The 16,994-nt window shown below is 41.7% G+C and overlaps 1 protein-coding gene across 1 annotated transcript in view; it reads right to left on the bottom strand.

Annotated features, from left to right (window-relative positions):
* Positions 1 to 1,148: 1,148 nt before the first annotated feature.
* The window catches only part of LOC126175988 (mutS protein homolog 4-like), a 256,389-nt gene continuing 240,543 nt past the window's right edge, over positions 1,149 to 16,994 (bottom strand). Inside the window, exons 16-17 of the mRNA XM_049923100.1 lie at positions 3,541 to 3,736; positions 1,149 to 1,631 (exon numbers count right to left, since the gene is read on the bottom strand). Of these exons, the coding sequence (XP_049779057.1) occupies positions 1,332 to 1,631; positions 3,541 to 3,736 (496 nt within the window). The 3' untranslated portion in view covers positions 1,149 to 1,331. The remainder of the gene's footprint in view (positions 1,632 to 3,540; positions 3,737 to 16,994) is intronic.

Below are 16,994 nucleotides of genomic sequence, written 5' to 3'. Positions count from 1 at the left end.
ATGTGGCGGCCTGATACCTGAGACCAACACTTCATGTCGTACTTATCCTAACCATTGGTACATTTCAATTGATTCACTTCAGTATGATGTTACATTCCAGACAAATACTTTCATAAAAGATTACATAATAGTTACATTTATATTCAGTGTTCTATTTTTTAGAAAAGCTCTTCATATTATTGCATCCCTGCTGTTATAGCTTCTTTGTCTGCCATAGCCAGTTATTTTGCTGCTCAAATAGCAGAACTCATTTACTACTTTAATATATTATTTCCTAATCTAATTCCCTCATGATTCCCTGATTCAATTAAACTACATTCCATTAGCCTTGCTATACTTTTGTTGTTTATTTTATAACACCTTTTGAAGACACTATCCTTTCCATTCAACAAGTCTTTCAAGTCCTTCTCATCTCTGAAGGAATTACAGTCCCACTGGCAAACCCTGAAGTGTTTATTTCTTCCCCCTGTTCCTTAATTCCTTTTCCATATTTATGTGTGGTTTCCTTTGTTGACTGATTTGTGTAAAGACTAAATAACATGGAGGATATGCTACGACCCTGCCCACTACCGTCTCAGATACTGCGTATCTTCAAAGTCCTTTGACAGAATTGTTATCTGGTTTCAAAAGAAGTGATGGATAATCTTTCACTTCCTGTATTTTATTCCTTATAATATCAGAATTTCAAACAGTGTAATGTAGTCAACATTTGGCAAAAGATTTTTTTCTAAATCTAAAAATGCAAGAAGTGTATGTTTCCCTTTTTGCAGTGTATCTTCTAAGATAAGTTGTTGGATCAGTTTAGTTTTGCATGCTTCTACATTACAATGTGAGCAACTAGATCTACTGGAGTGCCTGTCACTGTCTCAAACAAGTGCTTTGCGAAAGAGATCCTAATGGTCAAGGCAGTGGGCCAACCATTAGTATGGAAATTTGTTGGAATTGTTCTTTAGATTGTTCCCACCACAAATGTCCAGTCACATCAATATTATAATCATTTTAATTCTTTCATTTCAGGTCAGCTATATCTTCTTGAAAATTTTGTGGAACACATGTGCACAAATGAAGTTTATGAAATCAAAGCAATTAGACATAAAATAAATTTCCTTTATTGACAAAGTCATTATTTTTAATAAATAAAAAGAGTATTTAATGTTATTAAGACTATTTTTAAAAATTCTACATGTGATTCATTATTCTTATGAGTTAACACTGATTATGTTATAATTCAATCTTCAGTGATGCTTTGCAACTCTTTTCCCATTGTCAATAAATATGTTTGTAAGTGGTATAGCATTTACATTCATTGACATTCCTTTATGGGAGGACTTTTAAAGAATCATTTCTGATTCATTTTCTTTTGTTATAGCCATAATAATATCAGAGAGGACCGCAGCACAAACTTCATCAACAGTTGACAGCACTCCGATACCTGAATCATCACGTTTCGATGTATGCGTTTTATCTGGGGTTTGCTGTAGAAAATGGTCTGGGAGCTGACTTTGTAGAAACTGATACTTTTCCTTCAGATTTTTACATTTGTCAGGTGTCAACTCGCTTGATTCTTTAAGGGACAGCAGTTCATCTGCAAACTCACAAGCTGCAGCTGTAATTGAGCTACAGTCTTCCAGCTGAAAATGTCATGAAGTAGTTGATTTATTCAATGTCTGATATGGATTGATTAAATATAAATAAAATGCCAATAGTTTGTCACTATCATGATGTACAACACATTTACTGACTAAGGTATTTATTTATCAACAAATTAAGAGAATTTGACAAATATTATATAGATCTATAAATGTAGATTTTAACTATGTCTATATGGTGACAGCTGACACAAGAACCATTAGAAATCTTGATATTTCAGCTGGGGTTTGAATGTTAACATGTTTCCTTTCTGGCAGCCATCTGGGCTGCAAATTCAACAGTATTTACTATAATTTGATAGGCAGCACATGAACTTCCATTGTGAATGTCAATGATACTGATTACACTGCAGATGCTACTGAAGACACAGCAGAGAATAGTGAACTACTCACTGATTATTTAGAAGTCAATCAATAATGATTGAGAAGAAGACTTTCTGTCTATTTGTTGGTCAGAGCCTAAAATAGTGAAACAAGAGAACACAAATGAGATTTCATGCACTCAAGCTTGGATTTTATTCTACAGCTCAATCCATTCTCTGCAAACCACTGTGAAGTACTCGGCAGAGGATACTTTCTGTTGTACAACATACAACATTTACTTATTGTTCCATTCACATGTGGAATGTGGGAAGAATTACTGTTTAAAAGCCTCTAAAAGAATAGTATCTTGTTTCTACATAAATAGAGATCACAAGGCCCATTTCTCCAATTGTTATGAGCACCGTATTCAATGTAGATCGAATTTTGTTGAGGTACTTTAATTATACATAAGTAAATAAGATTTTCTACAAGAGAAAAGGCATTGGTTACCAAAACAAAATCAGTTACTCAGACACAACTGTAATTTCAAAATCAGTATGGCTGAGCAAGGTCACACAGTGGTAAGACACTGTACTCTCATTCATGGTGAGGGTCACCAAAATTTCCAGCCTGTCAGTCATATAGATTTAGGTTGCCGATCATTAATAGTTCATCTGAAAAGAAAATGACAATGACTGATTTCATGCACTATGCATCACCAATCTGAGCCTGTGCTCCTTCTCAAATGATCTCACTACTGAAAGGCTGTTAAAGCGATTATCTTCCTTCTTTGTTTTGCAGCAGTATGGGACAATTTTGCCATGTTTTGCTACCTGCCATTGTAATATATTATGGTTCTTATACAAAAATATCAAATATGGCAGTAAAACATATTCATGATGATTTTCAACGAGGCTTGAGGTATTGTTTTCAATTTACTGCAAGATGACTAATCTTATATATATTTAAACAAGAACACCTCCAGTTCTGCAAGCTATTGTTAGTTTCACCTTTTATTTGTGGCTCTTTAACTTGATTATTATATATTTCTGTGATCTATCTGTAAAAAACAAATCTGTATCCAGTATTTTTTTCATTTCAGTATGTGTTATTCAGATATGATAATGCACTAATTTCCTTCTTCTTCCTGGCCTTGTCTCATGTTTTATCGGCATCAGCATGTTGATCTGGTTTTGAATATTTTAGTGGTATAGGGTGGCCAGATGCCCTTCCAAAAATATTCCCAAGTTGTACAGTACTCTACTAACTAATAATGAAAATCCATCTGGCTTACTTTTCCTTGTATACAATAGTGGTACAAAGAGTAATAATTATCTTTATACGTCTGTGAATCTGATGATTCCATATAATTTTGAACAGTTCTAATGAGGCACATGTTCAAACGCTAAAAGTACAACACTGTTCTTATGATTCATGACACTAATCACTGGATTAATAATGCTGCCTTCTATGCTAAACTGCTGTTAAAACCTTTGTCAGTATTTAAATGCTGGATCAAATGTCTATTGAATCAGATACTTCGCCAGGAATTAATATAAAAAAGAAAGTAGTTTCACATTGATTTCACCTCAGGTCCTATTTTCTGCTCAGCTATATGCTGAGCTATTTCCAGTCCTCGTTCTACTACAGAATCTGGCATACACAATGTCTGAGCAAGGTGCAGTCCATAATGTTTGACATTTGTGATGCCTTGTAGTAGATGATGAGTATATTTCAAGTAAATTTTACCATTCTCATTCACTTCCAGTGTTTCAAAGTGGTGGCTGGAAGAAAGAAAAAGATTAAAGTTTAAAAAAGAACTGTTAGCATTTCTTAAAAGTCAATGCAGTGAATGTTATGATGTTTGTTTGAAAGCCATTCTTTGAAAAAACAGTAAGTGCACCCTCGATTTGCAAGCATTCTTGAGGAGTGTTTGTGTTTTTGGGATTTTCAGCATTGGTGGTGGGTATACATATATAAATACTCTTATCTAATATAGTTCTATAATAGTATTCCAATAAGTGTACGGGAAATTCCTACAAACTAATATACTACGCCAAATTGTAGAATGTTAACAATGGGGGCAGGGTAACTACATGGAAATTACTAAATGCTGTTGGATTAATCCAAGCAACTGAAGTTTCATATTAAATTTACAGCACTGAATGATTCTCATCTAGATACAGTCACACTTCAATGCACACAATAAAGGTAATGTAGAAAATGTGTGTAAGAAAATTAATTTGTTTATTGTATGGCAATACATATTCATAAAGATTATAAACCTAATATACATCAACATTTAAACACAGCTCTCCAGCAGAAAATATCACAAATGACGACAGTTAAATGTTGGTATCTAGATCTTTTACATATTTTATAACATCATTCATCATTGTCAGGAAATTGCTGAAAGGACTCTTGTAGGCATGTGTGGGACATGTTGATACAACATGAGCAACTGTCTGTCAATCCACACCACTGTGACACGATGGTGATGAAGATTTGCTCCACTTGTAGAGAGTGTCTGCACATTGTCCATGGTTCGTTTGGAGGTGGCTCAAGGTAGTGCAAATTGTCCATGGTTGATCGAAAGTTTCTTTGGGATGCAAGGCAGTTTCAGGCATGGTGGAGAACAGTTTTGTTGCCAGCAATGTTTCCATTCATCGATGGTATTGAATTCAGTTTCCTTGAGAGTTGGCTGTGATGAGAGTGGGATGTCTTGGATCTTAAGTCTTTTCCACTCCGCAGGGAATACACTGTCCACTATTGGAAGATCGGTGTTATTAGCAATCTTCTGGTATTCGCGCAGTAGTATGCTCTGATATCAGGAGGTGGAATGTGGCTGACAACAGGTATCCAGTATGCAGGAGAAGATTGTTTCGACTCACTAACAATGCACATGCTCCCATGAAGTTGTACATCTATCTTTTTTACATGTAGACTATTAAACCAGACAGGCACACAGTACTCTGCTGCTGAGTATACCAATCCAAGAGCTGATACCCAGAGAACATCTGCTGACAATCCCCCATGAAAGCCACAGAGTTTACGGACAATGTTGTTTCTGCCTTTGAACTTAGCAAATGTTCATGTCAAATGGCCGTTAAAACAAAGTGTCCTATCCAAAGTGATCCCAAGGTATTTTGGATGCACATTATGATGAATTTTGTCTCCCCCAAAACAGATGTCAAGGGTTCTGTGTGCCAATCTATTGGACAGATGAAAACATGACACTTCTATTTTATTTGAATTTGGCTGTAACCTTTTTACAGAAATAGTGTCTTAAGATGTATAGATAAGAAGTTAGGATTTCTTCAGTTGTTTCAAAGGTTTTGTGTTGGGTAGTTATTGCTCAGTTGTCTGCATAGCCAAACTTTCTGGACTGTGCTGGAGGAACATCAGATATATACACTAAAGAGTCAAAGAAACTGGTACACCTGCCTAATATCACAAAGGGCCTCTGCGAGTATGCAGACGTGCCACAACACGATGTGGCATGGATTTAACTAATGTCTGAAGTAGTGCTGGAGGGGATTGACACCATATATTTTGCGAGGCTGTCCATAAATCTGTAAGAGTACAAGGGAGTAGAAATCTCTTCTGAATAGCAAGTTGCAAGGCATCCCAGATATGCTCAATAATATTCATGTCTGGGGAGTTTGGTGGCCAGCAGAAGTTTTTAAACTCAGAAGAGTGTTCCTGGAGCCACTTTGTAGCAATTCTTGACGTATGGGGTGTCACATTGTCCTGCTGGAATTGCCGAAGTATTGAACAATGAACATGAATGGATGCAGGTGATCAGACAGTATGCTTACATATGTGTCACCTGTCAGAGCCGTATCTAGATGTCTCAGGTGTCCCATATCACATCAACAGCACATGCCCCACACCCATACAGAGCCTCCACCAGCTTGAACAGTCCTCTGGTGACATTCAGGGCCCATGGAGTCATGATGTTGTCTCCATACCTGTACACATAAATCCGCTCGATACAATTTGAAATGAGACTTGTCTGACCATCAACATGTTTCCAGTCATCAACAGTCCAATGTCGCTGTTGATGGGCCCAGATGAGGCATAAAGTTTTGTGTCATGCAGTCATCAAGGGTACATAAGTGGATGTGTACTGATGGTGTTTCATTGAATGGTTTGCACGCTGACACTTGTTGATGGCCCGTTGTTGCACCAATTTGTATTGCACCAATTTGTGGAAGGGTTGCACTTCTGTCATGCTAAATGATTCTCTTCAGTCATTGTTGGTCCAGATCTTGCAGGACCTTTTTCCGGCAGCAGCCATGTCGGAGATTTAATGTTTTACCATATTCCTGATATTCACAGTACATCTGTGAAATGGTCATATGGGAAAATTCCCACTTCATCGCTAGCTTGGAGATGCTATGTCCCATCGCTCATGCACCAATTATAACACCACATTCAAACTCACAAAAATCTTGATAATCTGCCACTGTAGCAGCAGTAACTGATCTAACAACTGTGCAAGATGGTTGTTGTCTTATATAGGCATTGCTGACTGCAGCACTGTATTCTGCCTGTTTAAATATCTCTGTATTTGAATGCACATACCTATACCAGTTTCTATTCAATACTTTTGGGCAGGCAGTGTTCTTCTTTGTAGTTACTGTAAATGTCCTTCCAGCTAACTTATTGTCAGTTAGTTTTGTTGTCCTTTTGCATGGGACGAGTTGCAATAATTTATAAAGCGGTCATATGCTGCATTTAGATCAATGAAAGCAACTGATGTTCTCTGCTTTATTTGGTATCCTGCTTCAATAGATGTTGTTGAAGATAAGGCTTGATTAGCACAGCTCTGTCCTGTTAAGATTCCAGTTTGCTCAAAAGGAAGACTCTGAAAGATTACTATACTAATCTGATCATGTAGAATTCTTTCAAGGAACTAATAAATAGTGCTCCATAGAGCAATTAGGTGATAGTTCTTAGGCTGGTCTGATGTCTTGCTGGGCTTGAGTACTGCTACAATTTTTGGCTGCTTTATTTTTTGTGGGACTGAGCCAGATAGCATAATGTCAGAGAAGAATCCTCCAGCCATCTTTTTGTATAGTTCACACTGTGCAGAAGACATTCTGGGTGGATTCCATCTTTTCCTGGTGTCTTTCCATATTTTAAAGCTTTAAGACCAGCAGAAATTTCAGATATAGAGAAAGTTCTTGAGAAGTTATATTGTTCATTAGTGTTCTTTGTGAGTAATGTAAGTTAGCATCTGATTAATCTTGTATGAGTTTTATCCTTTGGTGCCCTTGATGGGGACAGTGATTGTGATGCAATCCTATTAGCTGATATATGAGCATTGATCTGCACTTTAATTTTATTTCCTTCCAACTTTTCTACTTGATGCTTGAAAACTGAGTGACCTCTAATTTTCCATTGATGGACACAGTACTTTCATAATATGGTGCCATGGCAGTCATAAGAGGCCGAGAAAATATTAAATTATACTCAAAATAGAAGTACATGAATAAATAATAGGGGGAAAACTGTAAAATAAAGTAAAAATAATATTTAAATATACATACTCATCCACAAAAAAGTGATAAGAGTGTAAATGAAAGCAGAAATAAAAAAGAATGTGGTAAAAAGTAGTAAATGAAGACTTAAGAAAAGGACACTCATGTTTGTAGAAGTATCGTAATATTGAGAAATTTTAAACAAACAAGTACAATTTATTAGCAAATTAAGTCTTACTGGTGTCTGTGAGTCCATGGCCCCCATTTGAATACAAGCATACGAATGACTCATCAATGGCCACAACCAGTTTAGTTTCTTGTTAGAACTTCAAGTTTAACACATATATTTCGGAACAACACAACACATGTAAGTCACAGAGTAAGTTGACAAGTAAGACATGTGTACACGTTAGCATTAGAATGAACACTGAGTCCCAGTCTGGCGGCCGCTTAGGTGGCACAGCTGCTGCATGGCTGGCAGACAGCGCCGCACATAGAGGACGCGCGTAATTGTGCAGCAGCACTTTGAATGATCGGCGAGTCACAACACTTTTCCTCCCTTTGAAATTGTTGCACTGGTCTTGATGGAGGTGTCCTGGAGATGGTGTCCATAGGCGTTGTTTGACTCGCCGTAAAGTCTCGAGGAGGAGGCTTCCCGTACGGACGGAAGTGTCCCTGATGATAACGGGTCGAGATGACAGGAGACGTAGGGGTCGAAACTGCTGGGGCCCCATGCACCAATCTGCCCATTGCGGCAAGTCCAGTTGATATGACAGGAGACATGGGCGATGTGTCGGCGTCCGTTGTAGGAGGAGGCGAGTAGATTTGCTCTGACAGAGGATGGTCCTCCGGTTTCTGCATGGGCACATCTCCTGGTGGCGTCCGTTCTGGTGCTGGCAGCGTGATGGTGGTGAGAGGGCTGCGTTGTGAGTATTGAGGGATGCCAAGATCCCGAGCGTCAGGTAGAGCCAAAGGTGGTGTGGCGGCATTTGGAACAGGCATTGCCGGCACACGAGGCCTAAGCTGGTCCGAATGACGCACTGCAACACCTGTGTCCATCTGGATTTCATACAGGCGTCGGCCACGGTGTCTTAAGATGCGGCCCGGGCTCCATTTTGGCCGCCTGCCATATCCCCGTACCCAGACGAGGTCGTCGTCGGCGAATCAGCCAAGTGAAGGCACCCGCGGCCGGGAGGTGGAAGGCCGCAGAAGATGAAGTAGCGTGCGGGGCTGTCGGCCATGTAAAAGCTCAGCCGGGCTGTGGTCGCCCATGGGGGTGAAACGGTAAGTAGCCAGGAACTGGAGAAGCGCATCATCAGCAGCAGAAGAAGTCAGAAGTTTCCGCATCTGAGCCTTAAATGTGCGGACCGGTCGTTCAGCCTCACCGTTGGATTGTGGATGGAACGGCGGGGCCATGACATGCGTAACGCCGTGACGAGCACAAAAATCCGCAAATTCAGAAGAGGCAAATTGCGGACCATTATCAGTAACAAGAATAGAAGGGAGGGCTTCCAAAGAAACAATGCGGGCGAGAGCACTGGTGGTTGCCGCGGTGGTAGGTGACATGCAACGGACAATGAAAGGAAAGTTAGAATAAGTGTCAATTACGAGGAGCCAATAAGTACCTAAAAAGGGTCCCACAAAGTCAGCATGGATGCGCTCCCAGGGCTTCTCAGGCGAAGGCCACAGTAACAAAGATGACTTCGGGGCAGCGGCCTGTGACGCACAAGGGCTGCAGGCAGCGACTATGTGTGCTATTTCAGAGTTGATGCCAGGCCAGTACACATGACGGTGCGCCAGAGATTTTGTGCGAGACACACCCCAGTGCCCTTGGTGAAGGAGGCGCAAGACCGAAGCACGCAAGGATGCAGGTACCACAACACGCGGCGAAGCATTGTCAGTGGAGAGGAGGATAACACCATCCCTAGCCGTGAGGCGGTAGCGCAAAGTGTAGTAGTTCCGCGACGGATCAGAAGTCTTAGCGGATGGGCGATCTGGCCAACCCTTCTGAATACAGCGTAAAACCCGGGAGAGGGTAGGGTCAGAACCCGTAGCAGCTGCCAGCCTGTCACCAGTGATGGGGAACCCATCCACAACCCGCTGCTCGGCAACATCAAGGTGGAAACACAGAAGTTCGTCCCTATCGAATGCCTGATCAGGACCCATGGGAAGGCGAGACAGAGCATCAGCATTTGCATGTTGAGCCGTTGGCCGGAAATGAATCTCATAATTGAAGCGAGACAAGTAAAGAGCCCAACGCTGGAGGCGGTGTGCAGCCTTGTTGGGAAGTGATGTTGATGGATGAAACAAGGAAACAAGTGGTTTGTGATCCGTAACATGATGAAATTTTGAGCCATAGAGAAAAACACCAAACTTACGAAGAGCATAAATGATGGCCAAAGCTTCTTTTTCAATTTGAGAATACTTTTGTTGGGCATCCGTGAGCGTTTTGGAGACATAAGCAATGGGTTGTTCCGAACCGTCAGAAAAATGGTGCGCAAGGACTGCACTGACCCCGTATAGAGAGGCGTCCGTGGCAAGAACAAGATGTTGGCCAGGTCGATAAGTAGCCAGGCACGGGGCCTGTTTCAGCATAGTCTTCAAGTTCTGGAAAGCCGCTTCGCATGACGCGGACCAGTGAAAAGGCACGTTTTTATGCAACAGGCGATGCAACGGCTGAGCCACCAAAGCCGCAGACGGTAAAAACTTGTGATAGTATGCTATTTTCCCCAAGAAGGCCTGCAGTTCCTTAACAGATGTAGGGCGAGGAAGGGCATCGATCGCAGCAACAGTTTGCTGAAGCGGACGAATACCATCCCGAGAGAGTTGAAACCCCAAGTACATGATAGATGCCTGAAAAAATTGTGATTTCTGAAGATTACACTTAAGACCGGCAGTCTGTAAGACATGAAAAAGTGTGCAGAAATTTTGAAGATGTTCTTCAGTGGTGGAGCCAGTGACAACAATGTTGTCCATGTAATTTATACACCCAGGGACAGGGAGCAATAATTGTTCCAAGAATCACTGAAAGAGAGCAGGGGTGCTATCAACCCCGAATGGCAAGCGTTGGTATTGATAGAGGCCGAAAGGCATGTTAAGGACCAGAAACTGCGGGAAGCAGCGTCAAGAGGAAGTTGATGATAAGCTTCTGACAGGTCAATTTTAGAAAAATACTGGCCGCCAGCAAGTTTAGTGAACATTTCTTCAGGACGGGGCATAGGGTAAGTGTCGATGAGGCATTGAGTATTTACAGTGGCTTTGAAATCGCCACAGAGACGAATATCACCATTTGGCTTAGCAACGACAATGACAGGAGAGGACCACTCACTGGAAGTGACAGGAAGCAAGACCCCTGAAGTAGTGAGACGATCCAACTCCCATTTTACCCGATCACGAAGGGCCACAGGAATGGGCCGAGCCCGAAAAAACTTAGGCCGAGCAGTGGGTTTGAGCGTGATATGAGCTTCAAAGTCGTTTGCACGGCCTAACCCAGGAGAAAAAAGGGACGAAAATGTTGTCGACAAGGAATCCAGTTGAGCATAAGGAATAGCATCAGAGACAATATTGACAGAGTCATCTATGGAGAACCCAAAAACGCGAAAGGCATCGAAACCAAAAAGATTTTCTGTGTTGCTCTGGTCGACCACAAATATGGGAACAGTGCGAACGACGGATTTGTAAGATACCTCAGCAGTAAACTGTCCCAAGAGAGAAATCTTCTGTTTATTGTACGTCCGTAATTGCCGAGTGACAGGTGACAGGAGTGGAGAACCCAACTGAAGATATGTCTGAGAATTAATTACAGTGGCAGCAGAACCGGTATCCACTTCCATGCGAACATCTCGACCAAGGATTTGGACAGTGAGGAATAACTTCCCGGAAAGGGAAGAAGTGCAATTGACAGACAACACAGAATCAGAATCAGCGTCATGTTCATGAACATCATATATGCGATCGGATTTGCAAACGGAAGACACATGACCTTTCTTTTTGCAAATGTGACATGTCCAACGTTGGGGACAATCCTCGCGTGAATGTTTTGTAAAACACCGCGGACATGAAGGAAGTTGCCGGGGGTTTTGCTGCAGTTTCTTAGTGGGTTGTTTACGGCTAGGCTGAGGCTATGCGTGGGAGCGCACTGTGGCCATGTCGGCCAGCGGGGACGCGCCGCTCGCGTCGTCAACAGCGCACAGAGGTTGTATTTCCCCGACATCACCCCATGCCTGTACTTGCGCCCCAGCGGCGCGAGAAATTTCAAAAGACTGCGCAATGGAGAGAACTTCATCTACAGTCGGATTCGCCAACTGAAGGGCACGTTGCCAAACTTCTTTGTCGGGCGCCGACCGGATAATAGCATCCCGTACCATGGAATTGGCATAGGATTCTTTGTGAACGTCAGTAACAAATTGACACTTTCGACTGAGGCCATGAAGTTCAGCAGCCCAAGCACGATAGGATTGATGTGGCTGTTTTTGACAACGATAAAAGGCAACACGAGAGGCTACCACATGCGTTTGCTTTTGAAAATAGACAGACAGAAGTGAGCACATTTCAGCAAAGGACAATGATGCAGGATCCTTCAAAGGAGCCAATTGCGACAACAACCAATACATTTGAGGAGATTTTGCAATAGTTGCTCGACAGTAGCCATGGAACCCTGTGAGTCAACGGTGAAAAGGAAAAATCCCATCCTCGTCGCCAATTGTTAGAACTTCAAGTTTAACACATATATTTCGGAACGACACAACACATATAAGTCACAGAGTAAGTTGACAGGTAAGACATGTGTACACATTAGCATTAGAATGAACACTGAGTCCCAGTCTGGCGGCCGCTGCTCGGCTGGCCGCTTAGGTGGCGCAGCTGCTGCATGGCTGGCAGACAGCGCCGCACGTAGAGGACGCGCGTAATTGCGCGGTGGCACTTTGAATGATCGGTGAGTCACAACATTTCTTTAACTATATTACTAGTTTTGGAAAATTAATTTCAGCTTTAAAAATGGAAGGTATTCTTCCAAAACTGACTGTGAAAAAAAGGAAAATTTACTGATTGTGGTTATCAGAAAGTGGTATACGTTCAAGTTCTAATGAAAAATGTAAGCTACATGACAAGTGGTAATGTTCATACATACAGGTATCTGTTGTTACATCAGTTTGGTCATGTAGATACAATGCTATCAGCTTTCTTCAAAGTAGTAGCTTTATTCCTAATTTTGCATTTTAAAGTACAAATAGTATATACTACTGTAATGATAGTTCACTGTTAATCCAATGAACAGATTTAGTTTTGAATAACATCTTGTCTAAGTTAATGTGCACCTCAATTTTTTTTTCCAAAAGCCTGAAGGTTCTGTTTTCCAATGGGCTCTGAATTAAAATATTTATTGAGTTGCAGTGAGAAGAAGTGACAGTGATAGACTTCAAAGAGCATAAAATGAAGACGAAATGGTCGGATATTGAGGTAACTGGTCAAAAGGAAGTTTGAGAAGAGCAAGTATCACACATATCTAGCTGCATGCCACATATCATATGGCACATTGTGTATTCTGCAATGAGTTATTTTTATTTTGAATTAACAATCATGGTGGTTATTGTAGAACATAATAATATTAGGAAGTGTTGAGTTATCGATAGGCACACACAAAAGGAAGAAAACTTGCTATGTTTAGGATTTTATCCTTTGGTAAGCAAGAGTTAAATAAAATACACACACACACACACACACACACACACACACACACACACACACTTATACACTTGCAGACATGTGCCTATGCCCCTACATGTTGCCAGCTACACTGTCAGTGTCAATGCTCTATTGCAGCAGGTGGACTGGTTGTGGTTGGGGTAGTATCAGGTGGGGTAGGAGGCAGGGAGAGGGAAGGGGGTTGGGTGGCTAGCAGCTAGGACAGAGGTGGCCAGGTAGCTAGGAATGTGGGAAGGAGGCATGACACAGTTATATGGGCTTGCACAACTGTAGCAACCAGTGGGAAGTGGCACGCATTGATGGTGATATGGGTAAATTAACTGGAAGTGTGTGACAGCACGGAGGAAGTAGAAACTGATGGAGGATTTATGGACAATGGGTTACCTGAGATTGGGACCAGCATGATTAAGGGAGCAAAGGACTTGTAATAAGAATAACTTCTCGGAACTACACAGACAGAAGTTATCCTTACAACACATCCTCCACTCCTGTAAACATTGTGGCCTCAATCCCAGGTAAGCCACTGTCCTTGTACCCTCTTTTCTGTCACCCTCTCTCAATTGATGTCCCTATGTTGCTTTCAGCCTGTGCCACTATCCACTGGGTACTACAATCATGCCAGCTAATATACCTGCCACCCCTCCCTCCAGCATTCCTAATCTGCAAACTGGCTGCCTGCATCCGAGTTGCTAGCTACGCACCCTCAATCCCTCTCCCTGCCTCCTTCTCCCTCCTCCCACCCCACTTGACACTACCCCCACAGCAACCAGTCCACCTGCCACCAAAGAGCATTGGCATTGCCCTTCTAGCTGGCACAATGTAGGGGCATAGGCATGTGTTTGCGTATATATATATACCTATACCTTTGTGTGTGTGTGTGTGTGTGTGTGTGTGGGTGTGTGCGCATGCGTGTTTTATTTTACTCTGGCCTGTCAAAGGATAAAATATGAAAGTCAGCAAGTTTTCTTCCTTTTGTGTGTGCTTATCAGCAATTCAATTTATTTACATTCTACAAGAACTTTTCACAACATGAAAATATTTTGGATCGACACAATACCAACACAATACATTTTCCTTAAATTTAAGATAAAGTTTAGAAAAAACATTGCTTTAAAATTTTGAAGTTTGCTGGGGTTAAGATGAACTTGAAGACACTGAGATGCTGGTTTGAGACACTGATATTCAAAGGTGTAATACAGTGATGACCACTGTCAGAACAATCTGAAAGTGTCAGAAATGAGTGGAGGAAATGTTTAGAAGCTTTTATGAACAGTTGACTGGATGGGTGAAAATCACCAGGAAGGCTTATGAAATGCCGGCAATATCTTAATGCAGAAGCATATAAGAAGAACATAGCAATTCTGTATTTGTATCTTGAACAAATTTGTTTGGAGCTTTTTCTTCCATTTTGAACACTACAAGCACACAAGTGCTGGTATTTTTCAAAAGGAAATAAGAGAACAGTGAAAATGAAAAGAAAACTTTAACATAAGCCTAAAAGTGCAGTTCCCATTGCACTTCGATCTATTGATGCATACTAAACTCAGTAACTATATTACGCAAAATAAAGGAAAGGCAACCATTCACCTTTAACAGACTGATTTTTGTTACAAAGTCACAGGTAACAGAATACTAGGTTCTGTTATATGTGACTGTGCACCACATATCAGTTTGCAAAAGACGTGTGGTTGCCTTTCCTTTATTTTGAGTACTGTTCCATACAGGAATTTCCATTATTATTATTCAGTAGTCATATCCACAGCTATGGTTGTCTTATGTGAGGTAATAATCCTCTTCAGTGCCCTCTCACTTCTGCATGTAAGTTTAGTCTTAATTTACTACTGCTACTCATGTGAAGACGGGAGTGTCAGCTCTTGTATTGATGTGACTCTAGGTACCTGCAGTGGATGTGTAACTCTTGCCATGAATCTATCAGCCAAGCTAGCATTAATAAGCTGACCTTACTACCAAAAACCCACAACAATCAGAGATACAGGATATGCACAAAAATACAAATGCATTACCAATGCAACACATTACCCTGCCTACTATGGTGTAAGAAAACCCTTGACATTCAAAACAGCTTCCATTCCTCTTAGAATGGGTAAATATAGAGCATGTATGGCTTTTAACGCCATCTACATGATTCTTCTTGCAAATAGGTGGAAAGCTATCACACATCCTTCTATCCAAAATACAAATAACGCTGAGATGTGGTGACTGTGGTGGCCAGGGGATATGCAATAATCCAACCTTGTGCTCACAAAACCAGCCCTGGATGATGCAAGCTGTGTGAACAGGGGCTCTGTCATCTTGGAACACAGCATCACCATTGGGGTGGATCCCATCAGCCAAAATAGTCACATAATCATTGGCAGTAATATGATGTTGCAGAGTAGCCATGGGGCCCATACAACACCATGATATGGTTTCCCAAGTCATCTCCAAACCCCTGCCATGTTTCACACTTTTCACATAAACTCAGCCAGAAGCTGGAAACAGTGTGAGATAAGACTCATATGACCAAATGGCTTTTCCCTATTGCTCCACAGTGCAGATTTTATGGCCTTGACACTTTGTTGTCCTGTTACGGGCATTTTCATCACCAATGAGTAGTTTTGGAATTCCAGCCTGCCCTACAATTCCTTGCTTGTGGTACTTCCTATGTGTTGTTTTGGTCCTGACAACGTTCATAGTGACTTTTGCACCCATGGATTTCTTATTTTTTGTCACAATCCTCTTGAACGACCATCCATTATAATCATTTGACACACTCTTCCATTCATCTCATGACTTAGTGAATGATGTTTTTTCAGTTTCTCTATATGCGGCATAAACCTTCGATATGTTACCTTCTGAAACACCAAACACTTCAGCTACCTTTGTTGCAGAGACACCCTGTATAGAAGCACCAACAATTTGCTCACATTCGAACTCACTTAGCTCTGACATAATGCACTCATGACTATTCGGAACACGGTTCAGACAACTACTGACATTTGCAAAGTATTGAGTGCCTTGCACAGGGGAATTCATGGGCAAATACAAAAGTGCAACCTGCAGGCTTGGCTAGAAACAGCATTTATGTTCATAGGAAGGAGGAAAATGGGAGAGGATGAGAATGGAAAAGAAGAGAAGTAAAGAAGGGGAAAAAGACTAATGATGCTTTGGTGTAATAGAAGGCTGTATAGTGCTGGAGTGGCAGCAGGGAAGGGATAGGTAGGTGAAGGATAGGGACTAATGAAGGCTGAGTCTGTGGTGTCACCGCCAGACACCACACTTGCTAGGTGGTAGCCTTTAAATCGGACGCGGTCCGCTAGTATACATCGGACCCGCGCGTCGCCACTATCAATGATTGCAGACCGAGCGCCGCCACACGGCAGGTCTAGAGAGAACGTCCTAGCACTCGCCCCAGTTGTACAGCCGACTTTGCTAGAGATGGTTCACTGACAAATTACGCTCTCATTTGCCGAGACGATAGTTAGCATAGCCTTCAGCTACGTCATTTGCTATGACCTAGCAAGGCGCCATTATCATTTGTTATTTATCTTGTGATGCATGTACCGTCAGACCGATGTTCACCAATTATGGATTAAAGTTAAGTATTCCAGCAGCTACGTATTATTTTTACTAGACCCAACTCCTTTAACTGTTCCAGACCTCACGCCAGCCTGCGTGAGCTTAACACGTGCCTTTCTGCTACCCATCATAGTGGCTTGGCTGTCTTGCCAAGTCACAACAGAGTCAGGGTGCACCAAGGACACAGGACACATTGCCAGGATAGTTTCCACCTGTGTACTTCAGAAAAGCTGGTGTTGATATGAAGGATCCAGATAGCGCAGGTTGTGAA

The sequence above is a fragment of the Schistocerca cancellata genome, chromosome 1, assembly GCF_023864275.1.
Source record: "Schistocerca cancellata isolate TAMUIC-IGC-003103 chromosome 1, iqSchCanc2.1, whole genome shotgun sequence".
NCBI classification, from domain to species: domain Eukaryota; kingdom Metazoa; phylum Arthropoda; class Insecta; order Orthoptera; family Acrididae; genus Schistocerca; species Schistocerca cancellata.
The sequence above is the reverse complement of the archived record's forward strand: the minus strand, read 5'-3'. Positions and strand labels throughout refer to the sequence as shown.